The sequence below is a fragment of the Bufo gargarizans genome, chromosome 5 (genome assembly GCF_014858855.1).
Source record: "Bufo gargarizans isolate SCDJY-AF-19 chromosome 5, ASM1485885v1, whole genome shotgun sequence".
Taxonomy (NCBI): domain Eukaryota; kingdom Metazoa; phylum Chordata; class Amphibia; order Anura; family Bufonidae; genus Bufo; species Bufo gargarizans.
This window is the reverse complement of record NC_058084.1, coordinates 366,522,179-366,548,779: the sequence shown is the minus strand read 5'-3', so window position 1 is coordinate 366,548,779 and position 26,601 is coordinate 366,522,179. Positions and strand designations below refer to the sequence as shown.

The window sequence follows — 26,601 nt, the reverse complement described above, 5'->3', positions numbered from 1 at the left end:
AGCCCTAATGATGCTGTACTTGTCTTATTCTCCAGTGCTGTTCTCTGTGACATCGGTCCAGTACTCCTGCTGCTGCTTGTTCACAAACTGCCGAGGTACCATATTTGTAATTGGGATGTAAGATTTTTCTCTGCAGCCTGCATATTTTCTCATATGTTGCAGGCTGCTCAGTCCCATTCAGTTTGAAATCCAGCAGATGATATATCTGATGACTCAGTCTGAAGCCCTTCTCTCAGCTCTGATATAAACTTAAATTTAAAGCTAGTTCAGCTTGATGAGCTTTCAAGACAGCAGAGAGAGGGCTACATAGTGAGCCACTAGAGACTAGAGAGATCGTCTTGATGGATTTCACACTGAACGGGACTAGGCAGCCTGCACTGGACATTTACATAAAGGATTTTTTTTTACCAAATTTAGTTAAAATTGCTTTAATTCCAGATCTAGCATTAATTTAGCATTAGGGGTTTTTAATGGCAAAAATATGAAAATCTAACAAAAAAACCTGGGTGGTATAATCTACTTATGGTAAAGTACTGAACTGTTTCTAGTTTCGGTATTTAACATAATCATACAATATTGGTTATATCTTTGGTCAGTTAACACTGTGATCTAAACAAATCTACATGTATAGTCACATGAAGAAGGGCACTGCCAAGAAGACTGATTTAGGCTGGTTTCACACGGGCATTGCGGGAAAAGGTGCGGGTGCGTTGCGGGAATATGCACGATTTTTCCGCGCGAGTGCAAAACATTGTAATGCGTTTTGCACGTGAGTGAGAAAAATTGGCATGTTTGGTACCCAAACCTGAACTTCTTCACAGAAGTTCAGGTTTGAGATCGGGGTTCTGTAGATTGTATTATTTTCCCTTATAACATGGTTATAAGGGAAAATAATAGCATTCTGAATTCCATGTTATAAGGGAAAATAATAATGATCGGGTCCCCATCCCAATCGTCACCTAGCAACCGTGTGTGAAAACCACACCGCATCCGCACTTGCTTGCGGATGCTTGCGATTTTCACCCAGCCCCATTCACTTCTATGAGGCCTGCGTTGCGTGGATTATCGCACCGCAATGCACAATATAGAGCTTGCTGCGATTTTCATGCAACGCATAAGTGATGCGTGAAAATCACCGCTCGTGTGCACAGCTCCATAGAAATAAATGGGTCCAGATTCAGTGTGGGTGCAAAGCGTTCAGATCACGCATTGCACACGCGCGGAATACTCGCCCGTGTGAAAGGGGCCTTAGGGTTCACGCACACAACCGTGTTTTTTGTCCGCATCCAATCCGCATTTCTTGTGGATCAGATGTGGACCCATTAACTTTAAAAGAGGCCGCTAAAAATGCAAACAGCACACGGTGTGCTGTCCGCATCCATATATCCATTCCGCGGTACAGAAAAAAAAAAGTCCTATTCTTGTCTATTTTATGGACAAGGATAGGTCAGTTCTATAGAGGGCAGGATGTTCCATTCAACAAAATGTGGAACACACACGGCCAGTAAACATGTTTTGCGTATCCGGAATTTGCGTATCACAAAAACGCCAAAGGCCGTGTGCATTAGCCCTTACAGAGAATTCTTCTACTTAGTAGCATGCTTAAGGCCTCATGCACACGACCGTGGTGTGTTTTGTGGTCTGCAAAACACAGATGGCGTCCGTGCGAGTTCCGCAATTTGTGGAACGGCACGGACAGCCTTCAATATAAATGCCTATTCTTGTCCGCAAAGCGCGGACAAGAATAGGACATGTTATATTTTTTTTAACTGTCCGCATATTTTGCGGCCCCATTGAAGTGAATGGGTCCGCATCCGAGCCGCCAAAACGGCGGCTCGGATGCGGACCAAAACAACGGCCGTGTGCATGAGGCCTAAGGTTTATGTTCAGCAAGTATGAACAGTGCTCTGTGCGACTGTTTCCTTCCCCTCATTCTAGCGAGTGGGGTACCAGTACTCAGACTCCCACATATCAAAACTATCAACACTTCCTGTTGTGTATCACTTTTCAGCAGTCATCTCATTATCATCACAGCCAGTATTCTAGTATTACAGTGACTGGTAACTTCTCTATATAGATAACACAGAATCACTCCCCCTCCCTGCACAATAGGTCATACAGCATGCCTAGAAATGACTATTGTCCATATAGCTGCAGTAAAGCATACCTCTAAATGCTGGTAACAGCCGCTCAGGCAAGATGGCTGCCAGCATAATCATGTACTGTAAATAAAATGAAAAAAAAAATATATAAAAAAATCTAGGTATTATTTCAAAATCTATATATAAGAAAACAGGAAAAGGGAATATGTTTGCCTATATGGTTTAAATTAGGAAAAATATTGGTGATACATTCCCTTTAAGAAAGGGAGATGTCCTACGTCAGTGATGGCTAACCTCCGGCACTTCAGATGTGGTGAAACTACGACTCCCCAGCTGGAGGGCCGGAGGTTAGCCATCACAGTCCTAGGTGGAAAACACATTTAGTAAAGATTAGTACTAAAGGCCGATATTTTGGGAGAAAAAGGACAGAATAATTTGTGTCAAATGCAGAGACAGCCTCAGAAATGGACACCTGGGGGTATGACAAAGCCATCCGAAGGTTCTGAAAAACTGGTAAATATAGTAACCCCATGTAGCAGTAATGACTTCCAAGTGTGCTTGTGACAGAGCTGCAAATAATACAGATTTATAAGGGTGGCTGAGTATGAGCAGAAAGGTAAACATTGTGCAGGTGGTGAATTAAAGGGGTATTCCCATCTCAGACAATAGGGGTATATCGCTAGTATATGCCCCCTATTGCAGATACCACCTCTGGAACCCATACCTATCTCGAAAATGCAGCCCATAAAGTGAACGAGGGTGCACGGCTGCCCTCCATTCAATTCTAGGGGTCAGCCGAAAATAGCGGAGCACTGGCTCGGCTATTTCCATCAGCCGCATAGAAATGAATGGGAGCAGTGACCGCGCAAGAGCTGTGCTCTCCCATTCACTTCTATAGGGAGGTGTGGCTGGAGTACTCTGGGTTTCCCTGGGTCTGACCACCACCAAGCGCTCTCCCTATAGAAGTGAATGGGAGAGCGCTTGGTGGTGGTCAGACCCAGGGAAACCCAGAGTACTCCAGCCACCACCTTCCCCTCTCCATTCTCGATATAGGTGCAGGTCCCAGCGGCAGTACTGCTGAGAGTAAAATGGCCTGAAAAGGCGTCTGTTATGCTTGTACAGGCGTTACTGCGATCTCTTTTAAGAACTGCAGGGCTCAAAATGTGTAGACCAGACTTCCGTTGTTGTGGTACATGGTGTTACTTTATCTCTTCAATAAAGCCTGTGGATTTTATCAAGACGCTTGCGTGCTGGAACTTGAATGTTCACCTGCTCCGCTTCAGATTCTCTATTTACCTAGCTGTCTGGGTGAAGCAACAGAGGAGAGCTGAACTCTGTAAAACTGAGCCCCCTGTGCAAATATCAAATGAAATGAATCAGGACAGAATCTTAGATCTAAAAACAGAATGGTGGACACTGAGATAAAGGCGTAGTTCATTAGTCCTAAGTAGTCCTTAGTGGCAAGAAGGGTCTATTCTGAGTTTTGCGATGGGGCTTTATGACTCATGTGTAGGCTTCTAGGTGCAGGGACTTTGAAGCCATAAAATACTGATGTGAGACTCCTGTCATACTAAGGGCTCATTCAGATGACCGTATGAACGAGTCCGCACCCGTTCCGACCCATTCATTTCAATGCGGCCCTGCAAAAAAAGATAGAGCATGTCCTGTTCTTGTCCGCAATCGCAGACAAGAATAGGCATTTCTATCATAGGGCTGGCCACGTGCCTTCCGCAAAATGAGGAATGCACATGGCCTGTATCCGTGTTTTGCGAATCCCTAATTTGCGGACTGCAAAACACTACGGCTGTCTGAATGAGCACTGATGCTGTGCTGCTTTCGTGCGCCTTTAGATATGCTCCATTTTTAAACTGTTGGCGATAATGTCTGTAAAGGATATACAGTGAAACCTATGAATATTCGGGGACACAATTCCCTGCATGGCTGAGGGCATCTTTGTAATGGTACAGGAATAATACCTACTCAAGCTCCACCACATGAGGTGACAGAATACGCAGGCACAAAAAATAAAAAATGATTGCAGTGGTTGATACAAAGTAAGGAGTCTGGCATTTCTTCATTGGAGCCATGTGGCCACTGAGGGGTGGGCTGGTAAGCACCATTTGCTGTATTCCCATGGCAAGCACAAGAATGGCGACGCAGCAGAGAATCAGAAGATCAGTCACACATTCCAGCTGGCCTGACCATGCAAAGATCTCCCTTTCTGCCCTAACAAAACTCTTCATTTTTCATCAAGAGTGTGGCGCTCCGTTCACAAGAAAGGCCCAACAAAGAAGAGGCGCAGAGATCTGTGAGGGAATCAAACACTGGCTGTCAGACAGCGCAGACTGAAAGAAGATGACAGTGAGGTCAATAAATCATAGGGGGTCACTGAAAGGTGTGGGCCCACTTAGAAAAATGCATTTCAGTCACAATAATATGAAAGCATTCAGCCATGTAACAGCTTCAAATCTACGCCCCATGGCTTTTGAATTTTAGCCCTGGGAAACTAGAGCCGAGTGCCACCAATATACACGTACATATACATTAGAGAGCCAGGGGGAAACGCTGCGCTCATTCCCAGGGGCACTGGTCTCACTGCTCACCGACACAAAGCTAAACGCTATTACAATCACCTTTTTCTCGGCTAAAATTTCTATTAATTTGCACACGACTGGTAATTAAATTCACAGAAATCATTCCCTTCTTTAATCACGCACCGCTCATAGTCTCTTCGGCCTGAAAAGTGTTTAATATTATCTCACTGCTGGCCGTGGGAGTCGATATTATTGAGCATCATTTCCAGGGCGCTTTTATGCCGCTGTTCATTTAAATGCCCGGTGAATAGTTCTCGGCACAGAGGTATGATACATCTTTAATAGGGAATTAAACGATATATAGTGTAGATGTTCTGGGGAAAATCCCATCAAGGAGAGACTTACAACCACTGTCTCCTAACTGATGACGGCTCTGATCCTTTCTGATTATAACGTCACACTTTTCTTACAGCAACACGATACCCGAGTACTTTTAGCACATGAAGTATTTATTGACGGCCGTGAGATAGTATAATAAAAAAGTATTTAGCACTTAAAGGAGTTGTCTCACTTCAGCAAATGGCATTAAATCTAGGGAAAGTTACTACAAGGCACTAACTAATGTATTGTTTTGTCGATATTGCCTCCTTCCCTGGGTTGATTCATTTTTCTATCACATTATACACTGCTCCTTTCCATGGTTACGACCACCCCGCAATCTAGCAGCAGTGGGCGTGCTTGCACACTATAAGAAAAAGTGCTAGACTCTCTGGTGGCCGGGACCGCCGGAGTGTGCATAGGCCATCGCTTACTCCTATAGTGTGCAAGCACGACCACTGCTGCTGGATTGCAGGGTAATCGTAACCATGGAAACGAGAAGTGTATAATAGGATGGAAAAATGAATGAAGCCAGCAAAGGAAGCAATATGGGTAATAACAATACATTAGTAAGTGCCTTGTATTAAATTTCTCTACATGATAAATTGAATTTGCTGAAGTGAGACAACCCCTTTAATAAAAGTACTTTTCACCTAATTACTTGGGGTGGGTTTTGTAATATAAACTGGTGCAATACTTTGTCTTCACCTTTCCATGTGCAATTTTCCTAAGATATTCTTCAAATGTCACATACTCTGAAATCCATTTACTTTAGCTTAAAGGGGTTGATGACCTATCCAGACAATAGGTCATCAATATCTGATCAGCGGGAATCTGACAACAGTCACCCTTGCCGATCAGCTGTTTGAAGAGGAGGCGCAGCTCCATGCGAGTGTCGCTTCCTCTTCTTTACACTGCACTTCATCTCGGAAGCGCAGTGTAATTACAAGTACCCGCTCCATTCAAGTGAACGGAGCGAGTGCCTGTAGTTACACTGCGCCGACGCTCCAGAGGAGACTAATATCTCTCCAGAGGAGACTAATATCTCTCCAGAGGAGATCAATATCCTACTTAATAAAGCCTTTAAAGGGGTTGTCCTGCCGTTAATATTGATGACCTATTGTTAACATCTGATCCGGGGCTTCCTGGTCTTCACACTGTGCGTCGTCTCGTCTGGAGTGTCGCCGCAGTGTAATTACAAACACTAGCTCCGTTCACTTGAATGGAGCGGGTACTTGTATTACATACACTGCACTTCTGAGATGAAGTGCAGTGTAATGAAGAGGAAGCAGCGCTCACATAGAGCACCGCCTCCTCTTCAAACAGCTGTCGGACCCCCGCCAATCAGATATTAATGACCTATCCTGATGATAAGTCATCAATATTAATGGCTGGATAACCCCTTTGAAGGGTTTATTAAGTAGGATTTTTTATTTATTTTTTTAGAAATAGGGCAGAATGGGTGAAGAAAAATAAAAGAAGCATTACTCACATCACTGGTCTCCTGCTGCAGCCATTTTACAATTACTAGATGCCCATTGGTTTCCACTTCCTGGTTCAGTCTCAACACACAGAAAATGGCAAGAACTGTTTCCTCAACCAATGACTAGCAGAGGCGGGTCACCACCACGGACTATAATTGGCTGAGTGGACATTTTATGTCAATTCCTGGGTATCAAGACATGACCAGGAAGTGTAGACCAGTAGGAAACTTGTAGAAATGGAACATCAGTAGTGAGAGATTTTTTTTAACCCAGTCTGCTCTTTTTCCAAAAAGCTTTTTGACATCTGAGAACCTCTTTAATGCTGCAGCCATTTGCGCACTATGCATATGAAACAAAAATTGGAGACTGTTTCCCCTAATACCCTCACCGGCCCTACCTTAGCAGTAGTGGCTAAACTGCAATGCCTACCAGAAGAAGCCCCTTCATATTGCATTTCTCTCCTCTGAAAGTTTATCAGGCATGCTAGACTTCTTCTGGTGGACAATGCAGACAAATGGGGCTCCCTGAGGAAGGAAAATATGGAAGGGCTAGAAGGATAGGAAGAGGGTGGGAATGGTAAGATGATATCAGCCCTATCTGCTATAAGTCATAATGGAAAACAATCATTCCCAAGATCTAAACTGGCATTGCAGTCCAATTCTTGTTGCTGTTCAATTTTGACATGCAGCTAAAGATCTAAAGGGATGTACCTACATACAAACTATAATAAGGCACTGACCCATGCGATAACATACAATACATTTGTGAGACAATGAAGACCAGAAAAGACAGGTTAGACATAAAACAGTCAATTATAATACTGATACAGAGAAACAACTTTTACCCATCTGTCACAATTTTTGCACATATTTAAAGTTAGTTTAACAATTATTGTTAACAGTGGGTATCAGAGGCTCCTGTGCCCTACTCCAAAATCTGTAACACAGCCACCAACTACCATGTGCCATGTGTCTTGTTGTGTAGCAGAGGAGCATTCGGTCCTGGTACAAATGCCACCTCTAGCCTCTGGAGAGAATCCAAAGTTAGGGTCTGTATGCATCTAAGGAAGGAGTTTGTGGGATTCCTCACCATCACATGAACAAACAGATCCAACTTCACAGTGTTCCATAGCTTTTAAAGCTGCGTCCTAATTTTGCATAGCGCAGAGAAAAAAAAAACCCTACGATTCTGTCATCTACCATCCATATTATTAACATAACATTAGTAAAATAACCATGCATGGGTTCATCCATTGTTCCTGGAAAGTAATAATAATCTAATCTGAAGTAGTACAATCTACTTGTATAATCATAGAACGTTGGCCAGCTTCAAATACTATATAATTTTCCCATCTACAACAAGAAAATGACTCACTCTGTGCCAGTGTAATTAGTATAGCCACAGAAAATATGAAGCACATAAAATTTGGAAATACTATTTTGATAATGAAAATATGGCTGGTGTCCAAAATGTGACCTCTGAGATGCTATGTGGCACTCACAATATTAGACAGCTCATGGTCCTCGATGACTGCACATACACATACTGCTCCTTATGATAAAGAATGAGGTTAGTGATGTGGCAGTTTTAATGAATTGTTGTCCACCTGTATTAATGCCTTTGCGTCTATTTGTCATCCACATCTCCATGACATTTCATAAGCTTAATAATCTCATAATCAAGATGCAACTTTCCAGTACACTATGGGAGGGGAATTTATAATAGCTGTATGCATTTTCTGACAGATTTCATCAGAAGTTACAGATTTCATCAGAAGTGCCAGTTTATGACAAAATAGGTGACTTTTTATCCTTTTCCAACACCCTCACTAACTTTTCAAAAAGTGGGTTGGAGAAGGCTGGCCCCAGCCGTGTCCTCTGTGAGCCCACTCATTTAACAACATGTGTGCCCAAAAAACTGGTGCATATTACACCTGAAATCTACCCCAGCTTCTGGATGGTTGGAGTAGATTTTAGTTCTGGCACATCGGCAGCCAGACATGAGCCACAATTATTTAGAGGTGTTTGCCTATTAATAATTGTGGCACATCTTAACGCCAGCACAATGCAAATTATGACCAGCGTACAGAACTCCAATCTTAATAAATTTCCCCCCATTGTATGTAATTTCCTCACAATTTGGAGATCTCTACTTGGGAAAATTCTTGTTTACTTCCAAAATTACTACCCATTACAGACCTAACACTTTCCACATAAACCTTTTGTTTCTTCACTGCACGGCTTAGGCCACTTTAATACGGTCAGTCATTTCTGGTCATTATTTTGTAAGGTATTTTGAAAGGTATAATGGAAAGACTTGTGCCTCGCTAGTGTTTTGGTTCTCCTCCTGGCTGTAGCTTACAAATATTGAAGAAAAATACTGACCACGTACTGACTATAACTATATTGAATCTACGAATTGACAGAGGATGACCTCTGAAGCTGTCTCACAGACAGCCTTGGTCACGCAATGTTCCTGGGATACATGCTGCCCTCTTCATGATGCTGAATAAGTAGGTGTGTCTTCTAAACTGTTGTGTGACGGAGGCTCTCGGTGATAGAAAGGCTACACAGGTCATTTATCAATCTGCTGAGTGTATATAGGTTACTTGAATCAAGAATCAAGTTTATTTATGCCAGTTGCGATTTCTGACATTGTATAGATTTTTTGTCAAAGTTGTTGAGCTTTGAATATAGGCTGGGGCGCTTATGGAATGTTGAATTGATTGGTCAGATGTGGTGCTTACTTAAAGCAACATGTTGTGTTGTCTTCTTCTCATAAATTATCTATGCAATTGAGATTTTCATTAAAGATCAACATTTATCTCTGGGGTTCTCCCATTTCTATTGATGATCTTTGAGCAGCATCTACACCTTGACTGGAGTCCACCTGTGGTAAATTCAGTTGTTTGACCAGGATTTAGACACCCCCTGTCTATATAAGGTCTCACAGAGACAGGATTGTGTCGAGGCACAGATCTGGAGAAGAGTACAAAAAAAAAATCTGCTGCACTGATCCAAAGAGCACAGTGGCCTCAATAATTCTTAAATGGAAGAAGTTTAGAACAACCAGGACTTTTTGTAAAGCTGGTTGGCCCACCAAACAAAATTGGGTGAGAAGGGCGGTAAGAGATGTGACCAAGAACCCAATGGTCACTCTGGCTGAGCTCCAAAGAGCCTGTGTGCATCTGGGAGAAACTTCCAGAAGGTCATGGTAGAGAGGCCAGAAAGTAGCATCTACTCAGTATAATGCCTTATTCACACATCAATGTTTTGGTCAGTGATGATAAGTCAAAACCAAGACTGGAGCATAAAACACAGATCAGAAATATGGGAAAGATCTGCACCTGTTCTGTGTTTAGAGCCGCATCTGGTTTTGGCTCAAAATCACTGATGGAAATCATTGACCAAAACACTGACGTGTGAATGAGGCATAAGACACATGAATGTTTGTAAAAAAAAAAAAAAAAAAAAAAAAAAAAAGATTGAACATTTTGGTCTCAATTCTCCAGCAAAGTGCCCAGTCAGCAATATATGATACCAGCAATATGTAAGGTGACCAGACTGGTCTCCTTAAGTGTGTGGAAATCTAGCATGGTCATCTAAAGTTGCGGTTCCCTTTTCTATGAGGTATAGTAAACTCAGAACTTGCACAGATTGTTTCTTAGAGAGTATTATGGACTCATCAATGGATATATACAATGGAGAACATGCAGTTTTTACCATTGATTTACACAAAAGTATATAGCTGTAGCAAAACACTGGCATACCAATATATACCAAAGCCGGTATATAGGTTCTACGTTGGCGGCCTGGGACAAAAAAGTGCAACAAGAAAAGAAATAAATAAGTTGCACCACCTGATTTAGACAATTGAATGTCTTTCACACACTATTACAATGGAAATAGTTCATAATGAATGTATACTCATTATAAGCTGTGCACATGTACATAGCTGTGACAAAGGGCGGCAGACTAACACATTCCAACAAAAACAGTATAAAGGTTTGAGAATGGCCATTTAAATAGCTATACAATAGTGTATGAATCAACAATATAGCACACGTTGGTATGTAAATCCTTTAGTATATTCTGGTGCGTGCTAAATTTTTGCACACGTGTTGACCACTGCTACTATAAGGAGTTACTATGATTAAAGGGGAGAAGTAATAAATCACAGCGTGTGTACTGGATTAAGAGGGAGGCGGTGTTGACTTATCTTAATAGTGTAATAATGACAGGCATGCAATCGATGATATATGGTTATGTCTTGTGGAATGGGACCACACACACAAGCAACTGTGATAAGAGCATACAGTATGAATGAATTCACAGAGAGAGGAAACCTCAGGGCAGTCTGCAGAACAGAGGATAGTTTTACTCTGTTCCTCTGTTTGTGCCATACATCAATGTCATACATGAGAGCCTATTCACCACAGCTCCTGAATGGGGATGAAGAGGAGGTCAGCAGAGGCGACTTACTTTTAGAGCAGACTTGTTTGATTTAAAATTATTTTTTTTTGTATATGATTAACAAAAACGGCTATAATCCATCTGGCTTACAGGATAGCTCAGGGATCCTGAATCTTCAGTATTGGCAGATATGTCTTAAGTTTATCGTAGAAACATTGCAGGACCCGTTTGGGATTTAAATCATAATTTATATTATTATTATTATTTTCATAAATTTTTATAGCACTATTACTTGCAATAATGTACAATCGCACACACAAAGACAATGACATGCAAACAACAGAATAAGAACAGCATTGTAAAAGAATCACAGTTTGGATGTATCAGTGTATATGGTACAGCCAGTTTGGATGTATCAGTGTATAGGGTACATCCAATCAGTGCCACCGTGCCGTGGTTTACAACGAGGCTGTGTTGTGGTAGAGTACTGCTGCGGTCGTACGGCCCTTAGCTACCTCTAACAAAACGAATGAGACTGCACTGTTCAGTGGGTCTGTATTGTTAATGCCCGTGGTGCAGTCTCATTAGTTTAAGTAGAGGCCCGTGTGACCGCAGCGGTACTCTACCGCACCACGGCCACAACGTTTGGTCGTACTCTAAAGGGTAGACAATGGCTCTACCAGATGCTGTCTATTAATCTGCATTTAATTGCTGCATGTACCTTTTTCTTAAAGTTGATCACCAGCCAAAAATCACCAGCTACACCCTCTGGCCATTTCCGAGATTAAGTAGGGTGTTGGTGTGGTCCCTGAAAGGAAGGCAGAATTAAGCGGGGTTGTGAGGGCAGATTTGCATTCATAAGTGAGTTTATAGTTTTTGGCTGGAGATGGACTTTGAGAATTATGGAATGAAACTGAGAAATAATCCACTCTTCAAACATAACTGAATATAGGTAGTCAAGTAAAGGAGATCCTTCCATGACTAATACAAAGTCCAAAAGCGAATTAGAAAGAAAATACATTGATACGCACCAAAATATCCAGACAGGCGGCTTTTAGTAGAGTGATCTGATCTGCAATGGTCAGGCTTGTAAATCCAGGTAACCGCTTTGCAAATTCCACTATTTTAATAATGCACTTTGTTGCAAGTTCACTAAATTTATCCCATAAACCAAGGTCTAGCCGCACCCGGTGATCAGCACTCGAATTCTGATGAACACAAAGAAAAAAAGTGTGTTAGTTCTACTGCTCACCAACTGTTCTAGAAAAAAGCGCACCCTATTTGAATTTTACAGGTTTACCTATCAGGACATAATAATAATGTTAAAAAAATCCGGTCCTTTAAAAGGTCTTAAAATTAGGTAGCTACAACCTCAGATGAAAAACAGCACACAACAGATTCCACCGCGTAATTATTTATAAAAAAAAAGCCAAAATTTAAAAGTCATGTGTGAAAAACTAAGTCCACCCCATGAATGATAGCTTGTAGAATCACCTTTACCAGCAATCATTTAAAGTAATCACTTTCTGTATGACCTTATCAATCTCTCACATCATTCTAGAGGAATTTTGGCCTGCTCTTCTTTAAACCATTGCTTCAGTTCATTGAGGTTTATGCACAGCTCTTTTAAAGTTTGGCCCCAGCATTTTAATTTAGCAGCGGTCTGGGCTTTGGGCCATTGTAACTCCTTGATTCTTTTCTTTTTTAGCCATTCTGTCGTAGATTTGCAGGTGTACTTGGGATAACTGTACTGTTGCATGACTCAGTTTCAGTCGAGCTTTACCTGTTGGATAGATGGCCTCACATTTGACTCTAGAATACTATGTTATACAAAGGAATTCATGGTGGACTCAATGACTGCAAGGTGTCCAGGTCTTGTGGCTGCAAAACAAGCCCAAATTATCAGCCCTCCGCCACCATGCTTGAAAGTTGCTATGAGGTGTGGGTGTGTTGATAGGCTGTGTTTGGTTATGCCAAACGTGCCATTGTGCATTGTAGCCAAACATCTCCAGTTTGGTCTCATCTGTCCAAAGAATACTGTTCCAGAAATCTTGTGGTTTGTTCAGATGCAACTTTGCAAACTTAAGCCGTGCTGACATGTTTTAAGGCAACCATTCCAAACAAGCAATACGTGTACAGTATTTTTCTAATTGTACTGTCATTTAACATGCTAACTGAGGCCTGTAGAGTCTTAGATGTAGCTCTTGGGTTATTTGCAATTTTTCTCTGAGCACTGCATGGTCTGACCTTGTGTTGAATTTGCAGGGATGTCCACTCCAGGGAAAACTGTCAACTGCCTTGAATATTTTCATTAATCTCTCTCACTGCAGAATAATGGACTTCAAATTGCCTTATAACCCTTCCCAGATTCATGAGCAGCAACAATTGCTTATCTAAGATCATTACTGATATATTTCCTCTTTCTCATTGTGTTAAAGAGGACCTTTCCCCTGAAAATGAAAGTTGAACTAAAGACATAGCGTTACTTACATGCCCCCGGTATTGCTTATTCATTCATTCATTTTTCAATCTGTGCCCCTGTTTGTCCTTGCTGCCCCCCGGAATATTTGCCACCTTGTATGCTAATGAGCCATTCGGCTCAACTGGGCGGGCCTTTAAAAGTTCATCTGGGCGTGTCATTCTTCTCCCTGGCATGGAGCGCATCCAATCAGCGCGCTCTGCTCCAGTTCTCGCGAGATTCATCTGGCATACAAGGCAGCAAATATTCCGGGGGGGCAGCGAGGACAAACGGGGGCACAGATTGAAAAAGAAATGAATGAATAAGCAATACCGGGGGCATGTAAGTAACGCTATGTCTTTAGTTTAACTTTCATTTTCGGGGGAAAGGTCCTCTTTAACATACCTGAATGTCCCAGACTGGCAAACTGCCAAAACGTTTGCTTTTAGGCTAGTTACGCACCTCCAGTTAAGCTATCCAGCAGGCTATTCCTCATAGGCATAGCCAAATACTGCCGTTCACTGCTAGACCCCATTGAATATAATAGGGTCCATCGGAGAAATGTCTGGTTTCCAGTATGAGCATCAAGTTTTGACCAGGAAAAACTGGTCCCCGCTGGATACCTTATAGTCAGTGGCTCTGACAGTGCACTGCCCTATCCAGCTAGGCTGAACATGGTCAACTTCTTCTGCTTGAACAGCTGTCTGGATAGTTTTACCGCAAGTGTGGAACTAGCCTTATTGAGGTGGTCACACTTGTTGAAAATCAATAAATCAAGGGTATTTGATTACCACCACTTGGCTGCTATTTACCCTCTTAATTCATATGGAAACAGTAAGGGTACACTTCATTTTTCAAACACAGCTTGTGCAGTTTGGCCTCGTTTTTGTTAAATAAAAAAATGACACAGTAAATTGTCATGTGCTGTTGTTCATCTGAGGTTGTATTTACTTAATTTAAAGGTCTTCTAAGACTGCGTGTTTTTTTAAATTATTTTCTAATATGTAAACCCATAAAATTCTACAAGGGTGTTCTTTGTTTTTCTCATGACTCTATATTTTACGAGTCATGATTCCTGACGTGTGTAAAAAATGTAACCTTACATTTTCTCACCAGTGGTGTCATGAACATATAACTTATGCCTGTAGTATGGCATGTGACACAGCAATCACATGCTACTGTCATCGTCGGCAGCTTGTAAACAAAGACCAGTGTGTACTGCAGGAACCTTGTGCTAGACACAAGAGAACTTTTTTTGTTATTTTTTACAAGATTTGCTTTAAAGTCTACTGTTACTCTGTGCAGTGTATAATAAACTCCCTGAAGACTATCAACAAGCTGCTGCTGACAGTAATTCCATGTAAAACATTTAAAACTCAAGTTACGTCCCCAATTAACTTCCTAACTCCATGTACTATTTTTGCAACTGCCAGATTTACCCCTAAATCTCCAATCATCCCCTCCATTGATCCCAACAGGCACACATTTGGCTCCATGGTAATGGAAACCCTGTACCTGCCAATAGTGCAAATTTAGGATCTGAGAATATGTAGGCTGAAATTTGTTAAACTTTAAGAAAAAGCTAGATAGAAAGACAGAGAGGGAGAGAGAGAAATCGATAGACAAATAAGATACATGTAGATACATTGATAGCCACAGAGGGAGAGAGAGAAATTAATATATATAAATAGACAGACTATGCCCATTTCCTATAAACATACAGTGGTGCTTGAAAGTTTGTGAACCTTTCAGAGTTTTCTATGTCTGCATAAATTTGGCCTACAATGACATCAGCTGTTCACACAAGTCCTGAAAGTAGACAAAGATAATCAAATCAAATGAGTCAAAAATATTAGTCTTTATAATTTATTAATTGAGGAAAATTATCCAATATCACATATCTCTGAGTGGCAAAAGTATGTAAACCTTTGCTTTAAGTATCTGGTATGACCTCCTTGTGCTGCAATAACTGCAACTAAATGTTTCCAGTAATTGTTGATTAGTCCTTGGAGGAATTTTAGCCCATTGGGTCCGTACAAAACACCTTCAACTCTGTTATGTTGGTGGGTTTCCTTCCATGAACTGCTAACTTCAGGTCCTTCTACAACATTTCTATTGGATTAAGGTCAGGACTTTGGGCCATTCCAAAACTTTGTTATTCTTCTTTGGTAGAAGAACTTGTGTGCATTGGGATAACTGTCTTTCTGCATGACCCATGTTGTCTTGAGATTCAGCTCACAGACAGATGTCCTGACATTTTCCTTTGGAATTTGCTGATATAATTCAGAATTCATTATTTTATCATATCTTAATAATGACAAGCCATCCTGGCCCAGATACTGCAAAACAGCCCCAACCCACTACCGTATTTTACAGATGGGATGAAGTTTTATGAAGTGCTTTCCTTTCTCCAAACATAATGCTTCTCATTTAAACGTAAAAGTTCTATTTTGGTCTCATCCGCCCAGAACACATAAGCCCAGATTTATTATCCTTCACTACAGAATTCCGGTGTCAAAAAGTCGCAAGAATAGGGCAAAATTTAAGTGATTGTGAACATTTTTGTGACTTTTTGCACTCGCTTGCACAAAATTTACACCACTCCCTGCAGTTTTGTAATGTGGGTGGAAAAGTAGGTGTGGTTAGCTATGTTAATGAGTTTAACTCCAGATTTATTATTGAGAGGATGGTGGAGTAGAAAAACTGGTATAGCTTTTCTAGACAAAAGGGTTTATCAAACATCATGCAACATTTGATAAATGTGGCATAAATTGCTCCAACGCAGACTCAAGCAAAACAGACTTTAAATTTTCCCTCAGTATAAATTCCCTACGTAGTTCCAATAGCCTTTTAGCTTGCCCAAGTTATCTTTAGCAAACTGCATTTTGGATAGGACCACGCTATTACAAGATTACCAGACACCTTTCAATTACGGGATTTTTCATCAGTAGATACGGACATAGAAGACACTCAATCTCCACCAGTGTGCTTCCTTCCTCCACCAGGGCAAACATAGACTTGTGCAGCAGATGTATACATAGAGGATAATCGATTATGCACATTAATTTAAAGGTCTTCTAAGACTGCGTGTTTTTTTAAATTATTTTCTAATATGTAAACCCATAAAATTCTACAAGGGTGTTCTTTGTTTTTCTCATGACTCTATATTTTACGAGTCATGATTCCTGACGTGTGTAAAAAATGTAACCTTACATTTTCTCACCAGTGGTGTCATGAACATATAACTTATGCCTGTAGTATGGCATGTGACACAGCAATCACATGCTACTGTCATCGTCGGCAGCTTGTAAACAAAGACCAGTGTGTACTGCAGGAACCTTGTGCTAGACACAAGAGAACTTTTTTTGTTATTTTTTACAAGATTTGCTTTAAAGTCTACTGTTACTCTGTGCAGTGTATAATAAACTCCCTGAAGACTATCAACAAGCTGCTGCTGACAGTAATTCCATGTAAAACATTTAAAACTCAAGTTACGTCCCCAATTAACTTCCTAACTCCATGTACTATTTTTGCAACTGCCAGATTTACCCCTAAATCTCCAATCATCCCCTCCATTGATCCCAACAGGCACACATTTGGCTCCATGGTAATGGAAACCCTGTACCTGCCAATAGTGCAAATTTAGGATCTGAGAATATGTAGGCTGAAATTTGTTAAACTTTAAGAAAAAGCTAGATAGAAAGACAGAGAGGGAGAGAGAGAAATCGATAGACAAATAAGATACATGTAGATACATTGATAGCCACAGAGGGAGAGAGAGAAATTAATATATATAAATAGACAGACTATGCCCATTTCCTATAAACATACAGTGGTGCTTGAAAGTTTGTGAACCTTTCAGAGTTTTCTATGTCTGCATAAATTTGGCCTACAATGACATCAGCTGTTCACACAAGTCCTGAAAGTAGACAAAGATAATCAAATCAAATGAGTCAAAAATATTAGTCTTTATAATTTATTAATTGAGGAAAATTATCCAATATCACATATCTCTGAGTGGCAAAAGTATGTAAACCTTTGCTTTAAGTATCTGGTATGACCTCCTTGTGCTGCAATAACTGCAACTAAATGTTTCCAGTAATTGTTGATTAGTCCTTGGAGGAATTTTAGCCCATTGGGTCCGTACAAAACACCTTCAACTCTGTTATGTTGGTGGGTTTCCTTCCATGAACTGCTAACTTCAGGTCCTTCTACAACATTTCTATTGGATTAAGGTCAGGACTTTGGGCCATTCCAAAACTTTGTTATTCTTCTTTGGTAGAAGAACTTGTGTGCATTGGGATAACTGTCTTTCTGCATGACCCATGTTGTCTTGAGATTCAGCTCACAGACAGATGTCCTGACATTTTCCTTTGGAATTTGCTGATATAATTCAGAATTCATTATTTTATCATATCTTAATAATGACAAGCCATCCTGGCCCAGATACTGCAAAACAGCCCCAACCCACTACCGTATTTTACAGATGGGATGAAGTTTTATGAAGTGCTTTCCTTTCTCCAAACATAATGCTTCTCATTTAAACGTAAAAGTTCTATTTTGGTCTCATCCGCCCAGAACACATAAGCCCAGATTTATTATCCTTCACTACAGAATTCCGGTGTCAAAAAGTCGCAAGAATAGGGCAAAATTTAAGTGATTGTGAACATTTTTGTGACTTTTTGCACTCGCTTGCACAAAATTTACACCACTCCCTGCAGTTTTGTAATGTGGGTGGAAAAGTAGGTGTGGTTAGCTATGTTAATGAGTTTAACTCCAGATTTATTATTGAGAGGATGGTGGAGTAGAAAAACTGGTATAGCTTTTCTAGACAAAAGGGTTTATCAAACATCATGCAACATTTGATAAATGTGGCATAAATTGCTCCAACGCAGACTCAAGCAAAACAGACTTTAAATTTTCCCTCAGTATAAATTCCCTACGTAGTTCCAATAGCCTTTTAGCTTGCCCAAGTTATCTTTAGCAAACTGCATTTTGGATAGGACCACGCTATTACAAGATTACCAGACACCTTTCAATTACGGGATTTTTCATCAGTAGATACGGACATAGAAGACACTCAATCTCCACCAGTGTGCTTCCTTCCTCCACCAGGGCAAACATAGACTTGTGCAGCAGATGTATACATAGAGGATAATCGATTATCCTCTATGTATACATCTGCTGCACATGTGTGCGTTTGCCGTGGTGGAGGAAGGAAGCACACTGGTGGAGATTGAGTGTCTTCTATGTCCGTATCTACTGATGAAAAATCCCGTAATTGAAAGAAGGTGGCCGGTAATCTTGTAATAGCGCGGTCCTATCCAAAACACATCATTTTACTGTGTAAACTTGACCCACGTCACTTACTGGGACCTGCAGCTTTCTGAGTCCAGGCAACGTGTCAGAGGTTTTTATTTGATATTCTGACTTTAGCAAACTGCAGACAGGCAGCAATGTACTGTTTAGATAGCAGCTGCCTTCTCCTTGCAATCCTGCCATGCCCACCATTGCTGTTCGGTTTCCTCCTGATGGTCGACTCATAATCATCGACATCGTGAGAAAGGCTTTTAGTTGCTTAGAGGTTGCCTTGGGTTCCTTTGTGATCTTGCTCTTGGTGTGATCTTTGCAGGTCCACTCTTCAGGTGGGTAATATTTGTCCTGAATTTCCTCCATTTGTATACAATCTGTCTGCAGAATGGTAAAGTCCAAACTCTGTAGAGATGGTTTTGTAACCTTTTTCAGCCTGATGAGCATCAGCATCTATTCTTTTGAGGTACTTAGAATCTCCTTTGTTTGTGACATTATACATTTCCACAAACGTGTTATGAGGATCAGACTATGATATATAAGTTCTTTAAATAAAACAGGCCATCCACTCACACCTGATTGTCATCCCATTGCTTGAAAACACCTGTCTCTAATTTCACCTTCAAATTATCTGCTAATCCTAAAGATTCACATACTTTTGCCACTCACAGACATGTGATTTTGGATAATTTCCTTGATGAATAAATAAATGGCCAAGTCTAATATTTTTGACTAATTTGGTTACTTTTATCTACATTTAGGACTCAAAAAATTTCAAGCACTACTGTATATATAATGAGTGTCATATGTTGCATACAAGCAAAAACTAAATTTCATGGCTTTTGGTGCAGACCAGAGGTGTCCAACTGGTGAACCTCTGAGCCTTTTGTTTGGTTCCAGCCTTGAGAAAGCTCCACTGTCTTTTTCTAGTAAAGTCATTTTGGGCTAAATAGGATCCAGCTAGCAATCATGTACCGCATATATACAGCCCACCTCATAAAAAGTTTGAAAAGGAACAAAGACAGACAGGGTGAGGGTTGGGGCAGCTGAAGCTGGGTCAGTCACAGCAGTTATGAAGTCAGTCAGTTATGACAGCAAGAGTGATTGGTGTGCTCAATGGGTAAATGTGAAAGGCACAACCTTCCAGGGAAAAGAGATGCAAAGATAGAAAAGTAGTAAAAAATAAGAATACAAAAGTAATAAACCATTGTTCGTAGTTTAAGGACATGAGATTTATGATGTGATGTTTGAATGCCTCATTCACTAGAAGAAGAACAATTCCAACTGCAGATTCACATTTTAATATAAGAGCAATAAAATCCAAGGGCTCTTTCAATACCTTGCAGAATTAGGATGTTTGCATTGTACCTGCAAAAAACAGCTCGGTCGAATGGAGCAACTAAGTATTTTCAATGCAGTTTTTTTTTACAGATGAGCAATGGCAGAACCTTGTTAGGATGATGTACATATGTTAAAAATAGTCATTCCCTAATTTGGTAACTAAGATGACTTTCCAGACACTGAATTCAGTCCCACATGTGCAGAGTATTGTTTGTTGACCTGCCCTAAAGGGTCAATTGGCTAGTCCCCTTTGTATATAGAGCAGAGTTCCTCAACTCCACTCCACAGGGACCACCTGCCAGTCATGATTTGAGAATATCCCACAGAATGAATACCTGTGGTAAGTCCTCATGGATGGACACTTATTATATCACCTGCTCAATACTAAGGAAATCCTGAAAACATGACCAGCTGCTAATGTCCATGAGGACTGCAGTTGAGGAACACTGATCTAGAGTATATGTTCAGGGATCTCTATGCATATATTCTTCATATTCTGTCCATACAGTGGCCAATTTCCAATTTACTCTATTGGAAGCCTATGAGAGAGACGTGGTCGGCTAGAGACTGCACCAACAAACTGCTCGGTCTTGGTCTGGGTCTGAAATACATGGCTAGGGCAGAAAACTGAATCTTTGAAGGAAATCTATGTGTGACTGGCCTACAAAGCCAAACAATTTCTCCCTAATCTCCACAGTTTATGAGATCAGCGTTCAGGGACGGACTTTTAGTGTATTATTTGCACATTAGAGCGAAGCCCATCTCTAGCTATTTAAACCATATCTATAAAATTCCCTAGAAAATGAAATCAAATCACCTCTAACCAAATCCAGCTTGTAAAATTGCAAAATTCACTGTCGTCCACAAAAAGCAATTAGAAAATGTGCCCTGGAGCAAGATATACCAGTGACAACAAACGTCCTTGCTACAGTATGTGCATGCTATGCTGCGTCCTCTTGTTTTATGTTAATATGCCTTATTAAGTAAAGCAAAAATGGGAAATGCAATTTGAAATGCCAGTGAGCAGAGGCGGGATGGTTGACTTGGCCGGCATTGAAACCATCCATCTATGTGACTAAGTGCTTTAGATATCAGGTCTATTATGATTATGATGGCACTAGGTATAAACTTGCCTTTGCGTAGTTGTTAGAGGTCTTGGTGCGTCAAGATCAGTGCAAGACGGATGTATTGAAACAGCTTCAACAACAATTACTTTGCCTTTCTTGGTAGAATAAACCTGTCCTTTCCATCATATAGAACCCCGGCCATGGCAGCTGATAAAAATCAAAGCTTTGTGATGAGGGTGTGCAGGTTAAGGACTCCTCTGTCACAAGATTTATCAATGCAAAGCTCTGGATGCTGGAACGCCTTTTCTGGAGTCTGAGGGGAGCAGGTTAACAGCTGCCTCTGTGCCCTTTAAGACATTCCTCCAAGTGAAGAGAGCCCGGTACATTTTTCAGATTTATTTTATTTAATCCTGAAAGACCTGGGCAAAATGCAGCCCATCAAGAGGAAATGAGATCAGGGAAGGGAAAGAAAAATCAAGATGTGCAGTCATTCGGGCTGTAATTAAATTTAATAGCCAGTTTATCCAGTCCATAGAAATGGTGCATGGTAAAGAGATACACACGACGCAGAGCCTACAGCAGGAAATCATTTGGCAATAGTTTATCCATCTGGAAAAAAGACACTGCATGAAACCAGCAAGTGTGAACAAAATATTCATCAGTATTATATGAGATTACTTTATCATGCCATTGAATTTGACACATATTCTATTTCAGATAATGCACAGTATCCCACGCAAAATGCAAATGTAATAACCATACCTAGAAGATAGGCAGAAGAGGGGAACATTGAGATTCCAGATAATCTGCTCTTGTAATTTAACACATAATCTCAGCAGGCTAAGAAATACCGCAAAGATGTCTTTTCCCTCTAATTACAGGACATCACCCACAAGCTAGCTACTTAAAGGTAAAGTCCTTTGCATATATCACTAATGCCTATGTCAAGCTAAAAGCATTTCACCGGTAGAGATTTTTATTCAGCCAATGTAAATACATCTCATTTTCTCCAAGATGGTTATTATATTTTAAAGGAAAGGCTTAATATTCCTTAAAGTGTATGTGTGAGGTGATCTGGGATCAGGATATGATAGGGGGAGAGAAGCCGAGCTCTGTGATGTATAGGTTTATAGGATGTGGGACTGGATGATTAAAAAGTGGAGTAAATCCTGACAGGACTCCTAAGACAGACAGTAAGAGTCCTGATGAAGGATGATTAACAGCTCCTGTATCAGTGTGTAGACGCCTCTCAATCGTCCTCTGTGGGCAGAGTAATCAGGACTCCTAGGGTCCATTCACACGTCCGTTGTTTGTTTCCTGATCTGTTCCGTTTTTTGCTGGACCAGATCTGGACCCATTCATTTTCAATGGGTCCTGAAAAAAAATCTGACATTGTGCTGTCCGTTTTTTTTCAGGACCCATTGAAAATGAATGGGTCCAGATCTGGTCCAGCAAAAAACGGAACAGATCAGGAAACAAACAACGGACGTGTGAATGGACCCTTACTGTCTCTCCTAGGAGTCCTGTGAGGTTGTACTCTGCTTTTACTCAGAAATCCAGTTACCAAATCAAATAAACCTGTATATCATGGAGCTCAGCCTCTCTCCCTTTATAATATGTTGTGCTCAAATAAGGGAACAGAAATCACCTGACAGATTTGCTATAAAAGGGGTTTATGAGACTAAAAAGATAGGACTGTTTTTTCCTCAGAAACAGTGCCAAACGAGAATATGGGCTGGCACACATTTTTTTCTAAATTTCTGTAATGCAAACCCTTTATATATTAAAAATAACTCTCATATTGCCACATTATCACAAAAATCTGGATTGGGATATTCTGATGGTAGTTCTACAGGATGCTGATTGACCTATTGTACTAAGATATTACTGGTCTTTTTTTTGGCATATTTTTTATCTGATTGTGCTGCACAGTAATTATGGAGTAATTTACCAGGAAAACCACCCTGCGCACAGTTAGAGTGGGTGTCCCTTAAAGGGGGTTAATGTAAAAAAAAATATCAGACATCATATAATACATGACAATCTCCTTCTATAGGTACTTTCACACTTGTGTTAGAGGATTCCAGCAGGCAGTTCCGTTGCCGGGACTGCCTGCCGGATCCCGAAATCGGTATGCAAACGGATAGCATTTGTTTCCGGATCCGTCTGACAAATGCATTGAAATACCGTATCCGTCTCTCCGGTGTCATCTGGAAAAACGGATCCGGCATTTATTTTTTTAACATTTTTAAAGGTCTGCGCATGCACAGACTGGGAAACCGGATCCAACATTAATAAATTTCAAATGGAAATTAATGCCTGATTCGGCATTCCGGCAAGTGTTCCAGAAGTTTGGCCGGAGAAAATACTGCAGCATGCTGCGGTATTTTCTCCGGCCAAATACCGTAAGAGGGACTGAACTGAAAACATCTTGATGCATACTGAACGGAATGCTTTCCATTCAGAATGCATTAGGATAAAACTGAAGCGTTTTTTTTTCCGGTATTGAGCCAGTATGACGGAACTCAATACCGGAAAACTTTAAGGCTAGTGTGAAAGTACCCTAACAAAGCTAGAACCAGTCCTATACCTCACATGGATCCAGAGATATCCCCATTCATTTCTTCAATTGCTCTTCTATATCAAGCTGGCAGCTTAGAGGGTGTAACCTTTCTGCAGCAGCTCAAGGGGATGTGTTCTTTTTGCTGCAGCTCAAGGGGAGTGCCTTTTTGCTGCAGCTCAAGGGGAGTGCCTTTTTGCTGCAGCTCAAGGGGAGTGCCTTTTTGCTGCAGCTCAAGGGGAGTGCCTTTTTGCTGCAGCTCAAGGGGAGTGCCTTTTTGCTGCAGCTCAAGGGGAGTGCCTTTTTGCTGCAGCTCAAGGGGAGTGCCTTTTTGCTGCAGCTCAAGGGGAGTGCCTTTTTGCTGCAGCTCAAGGGGAGTGCCTTTTTGCTGCAGCTCAAGGGGAGTGCCTTTTTGCTGCAGCTCTCTCCCTATCACTCAGGAGGCAGTTGAAGGATGAAATGAAACATGTGCGGCCTTCTCAGTGAGCCGGCAGCATTTTATTGGATAACTCAGTGGCTGTACTAAGTTTTCAATCACATGCAATTACAAAAGTATTCAGATCCAGGTGCTGGTTTAAAAAATGCAGAATATTTTTCATGAGACAACTCCTTTAAGGCTGGATTGCTCTAGAATAGAAGAAGAGTAAACTACACCCTTAGAGAGTGGAAAAGTAGAGCATGTCAGACTGATGGAGAAAGTAATGAGGCCAACTGAGCGGTAATAGCATCTGAAAGGACAGGGACAAGAGACTTTGCAGCAACAGGCCAATGGCCATTATATGGAAGCTGAAGCCCAAAGAATGAGAGTAAGTGTAAGTCCTGCAATGGAAAGACACTGAAGGAAAGTTCATCCCTAGACAGAGGGCTGAAGGAATCACTACTACCCCAGTTGTTTGGTTCCTCAAATTTTGTGCCTCTGCATGTCAGAAAAGAAACTGCTATGCGCCTCTGCCTGTGTCAGATTTTCAAAGCTTTCATACCAGTAATGTGAGTCTGAATCTGCTCTGTTGTTTCCTTACTTTATTAATCTGGGATTGCACTACATATCACCAGTCTGGGAAACCGCACAACAGGGTGCACCAGGTTTCATTGTGGTACACTCTGGTAAATGGGAACCAGGTCATCTTAGGGGCAGTCCAGAGTGAAAACCATTGACTCCACCACAAACCCCAGACCGTGCAGTTCCCATGCACCACGCTTAGTGTAAAAGCACAAAACTACTCCTGATTACAATTGATTGTTCCTTTGGGGGAAATGTTTTATTATTGAATTGTACTCCTTTTGAACTAAAAAATACTTTTTTTCATTTGGTCTTTATTAAACATTTTTAGCCTCTTTCTCTGTACAGTCTTGAGATTCTGTAGCAGCAGGCTCTGTATTTTTACTGTTTCCCGTCAGACGGCTCAGCTGACGGCTTCTTACCACTAACTGCATTATTTCTCAATTCTAATCTTACGGATAAGAATGTGGCTTAAATAAGTGTTTAGTAATTTAGAGATAAGGTTTTATTAGGGTACTTTCACACTTATGTTTTTCTTTTCCAGCATAGAGTTCTGTCCTAGGGGCTCTATACCGGAAAAGAACTGATCAGTTTTATCCCCATGAATTCTGAGTGGAGAGCAATCCGTTCGGGATGCATCAGGATGTCTTCAGTTCATTATTTGTGACTGATCAGGACAAAGATAAAACCGCAGCATGCTATGGTTTTATCTCGGACCAAAAAATGGAAGACTTGCCTGAATTTTTTTTCCATAGGAATGTATTAGTTCAAAATACCGGAATGCCAGAACTATCCTTCCGGTTTGTGCATGCGCAGACCGAAAAAAAGGTGAAAAAATAAATGCCGGATGCGTTTTTTCTGGAAGACGCCGGAAAGACGGATCCGGCTTTTCAATGCATTTTTCTGACTAATCAGTCTTACAAATGGCATCAGTTGGCATACGTTTTGCCGGCGACGAAACTACTTTCCGGATCACTCTGCCGTAGCCTTAGATGATCGGCAGAAAGTGAAAGCACAATTTGCAAAGCTAGACAAACAGTTAACCCTTTGTGACAGAACAGTTGAATATTTTTAAGAGACCAATTGAAAAAATTATTTTAGCCCAAAATGAGTAAAATGCAATCATAAAACAATTGCCCCCGAAGCTGTACTTTGCCTTAAAGTGTTCAGAATTCTTGTCGTCATTGCACAACTTCTTCACAGGGTAACATTGCGGTTGCATGATGGTCTCAATAACCACTGACCATGGTGCTGCCAAAAGTAGTCATGAGACCCTTGTGCAGGTATTGTACATTGCAGATATGATCGAATTTGTATTTGAAAATGGCGGTGGTGTATCATAACTGATGGAAATGTCAACTCAATGCTCGCCGTCTTTAATAAATTGTAACGTATATGCAACCATAGAGAAAGTGGTTGTCTACTTTTGAATTAATATATGTATAACCATATTCTGTACCCTGTCAAACATTAAGCCAACTCTGCTGCGGAAAAACCTCATGTAACTTTTATACGTAATTTATCTAAGGATATGTAGCCAAGCATGAAATCTGCCAAGCATAAAATGTTAGAAAATATACACTCCTGGTATTTTTATTTTCATTTAAGCTACTTTACAAATGCACTGCACTAGTATACGGCCACCATGGAGATAACCAGCTGATCAAAAATTAACATTCAAAAATCCTAGCTAAATATAGGTCACAACAAGCAGAGCGAAAAATCCCTTTCACTAACAGCATCCATGGAGTGTGTTTCTCAGTATAATAACAGGTTCTGCATATAACTCCATTGACACATTTTGATGCCTTGTTTCATGTAAGATATATACTTTAAAGGGGTTGTCCGGGATGAAAGTATTTTTTTAAAACGTTAATAATCACCTTGACATTGCGCAGTAAAGTCATTCTGATGCGCTGTGTATTTTTCTTTCATCCCCATTGCTCCTATGAGTC

The 26,601-nt window shown here is 40.8% G+C and overlaps 1 protein-coding gene across 3 annotated transcripts in view; it reads right to left on the bottom strand.

Moving 5' to 3' along the window:
• Positions 1–26,601, bottom strand: part of RARB (retinoic acid receptor beta) — a 200,822-nt gene that overhangs the window by 21,312 nt on the left and 152,909 nt on the right. For 2 of the 3 annotated variants that reach the window (XM_044293065.1, XM_044293067.1), the window contains one exon: positions 11,942–12,118. The exons of the other annotated variant lie outside the window; for it this stretch is intronic. In XM_044293065.1, the coding sequence (XP_044149000.1) occupies positions 11,942–12,118 (177 nt within the window). The remainder of the gene's footprint in view (positions 1–11,941; positions 12,119–26,601) is intronic. 3 annotated transcript variants of the gene reach the window in all.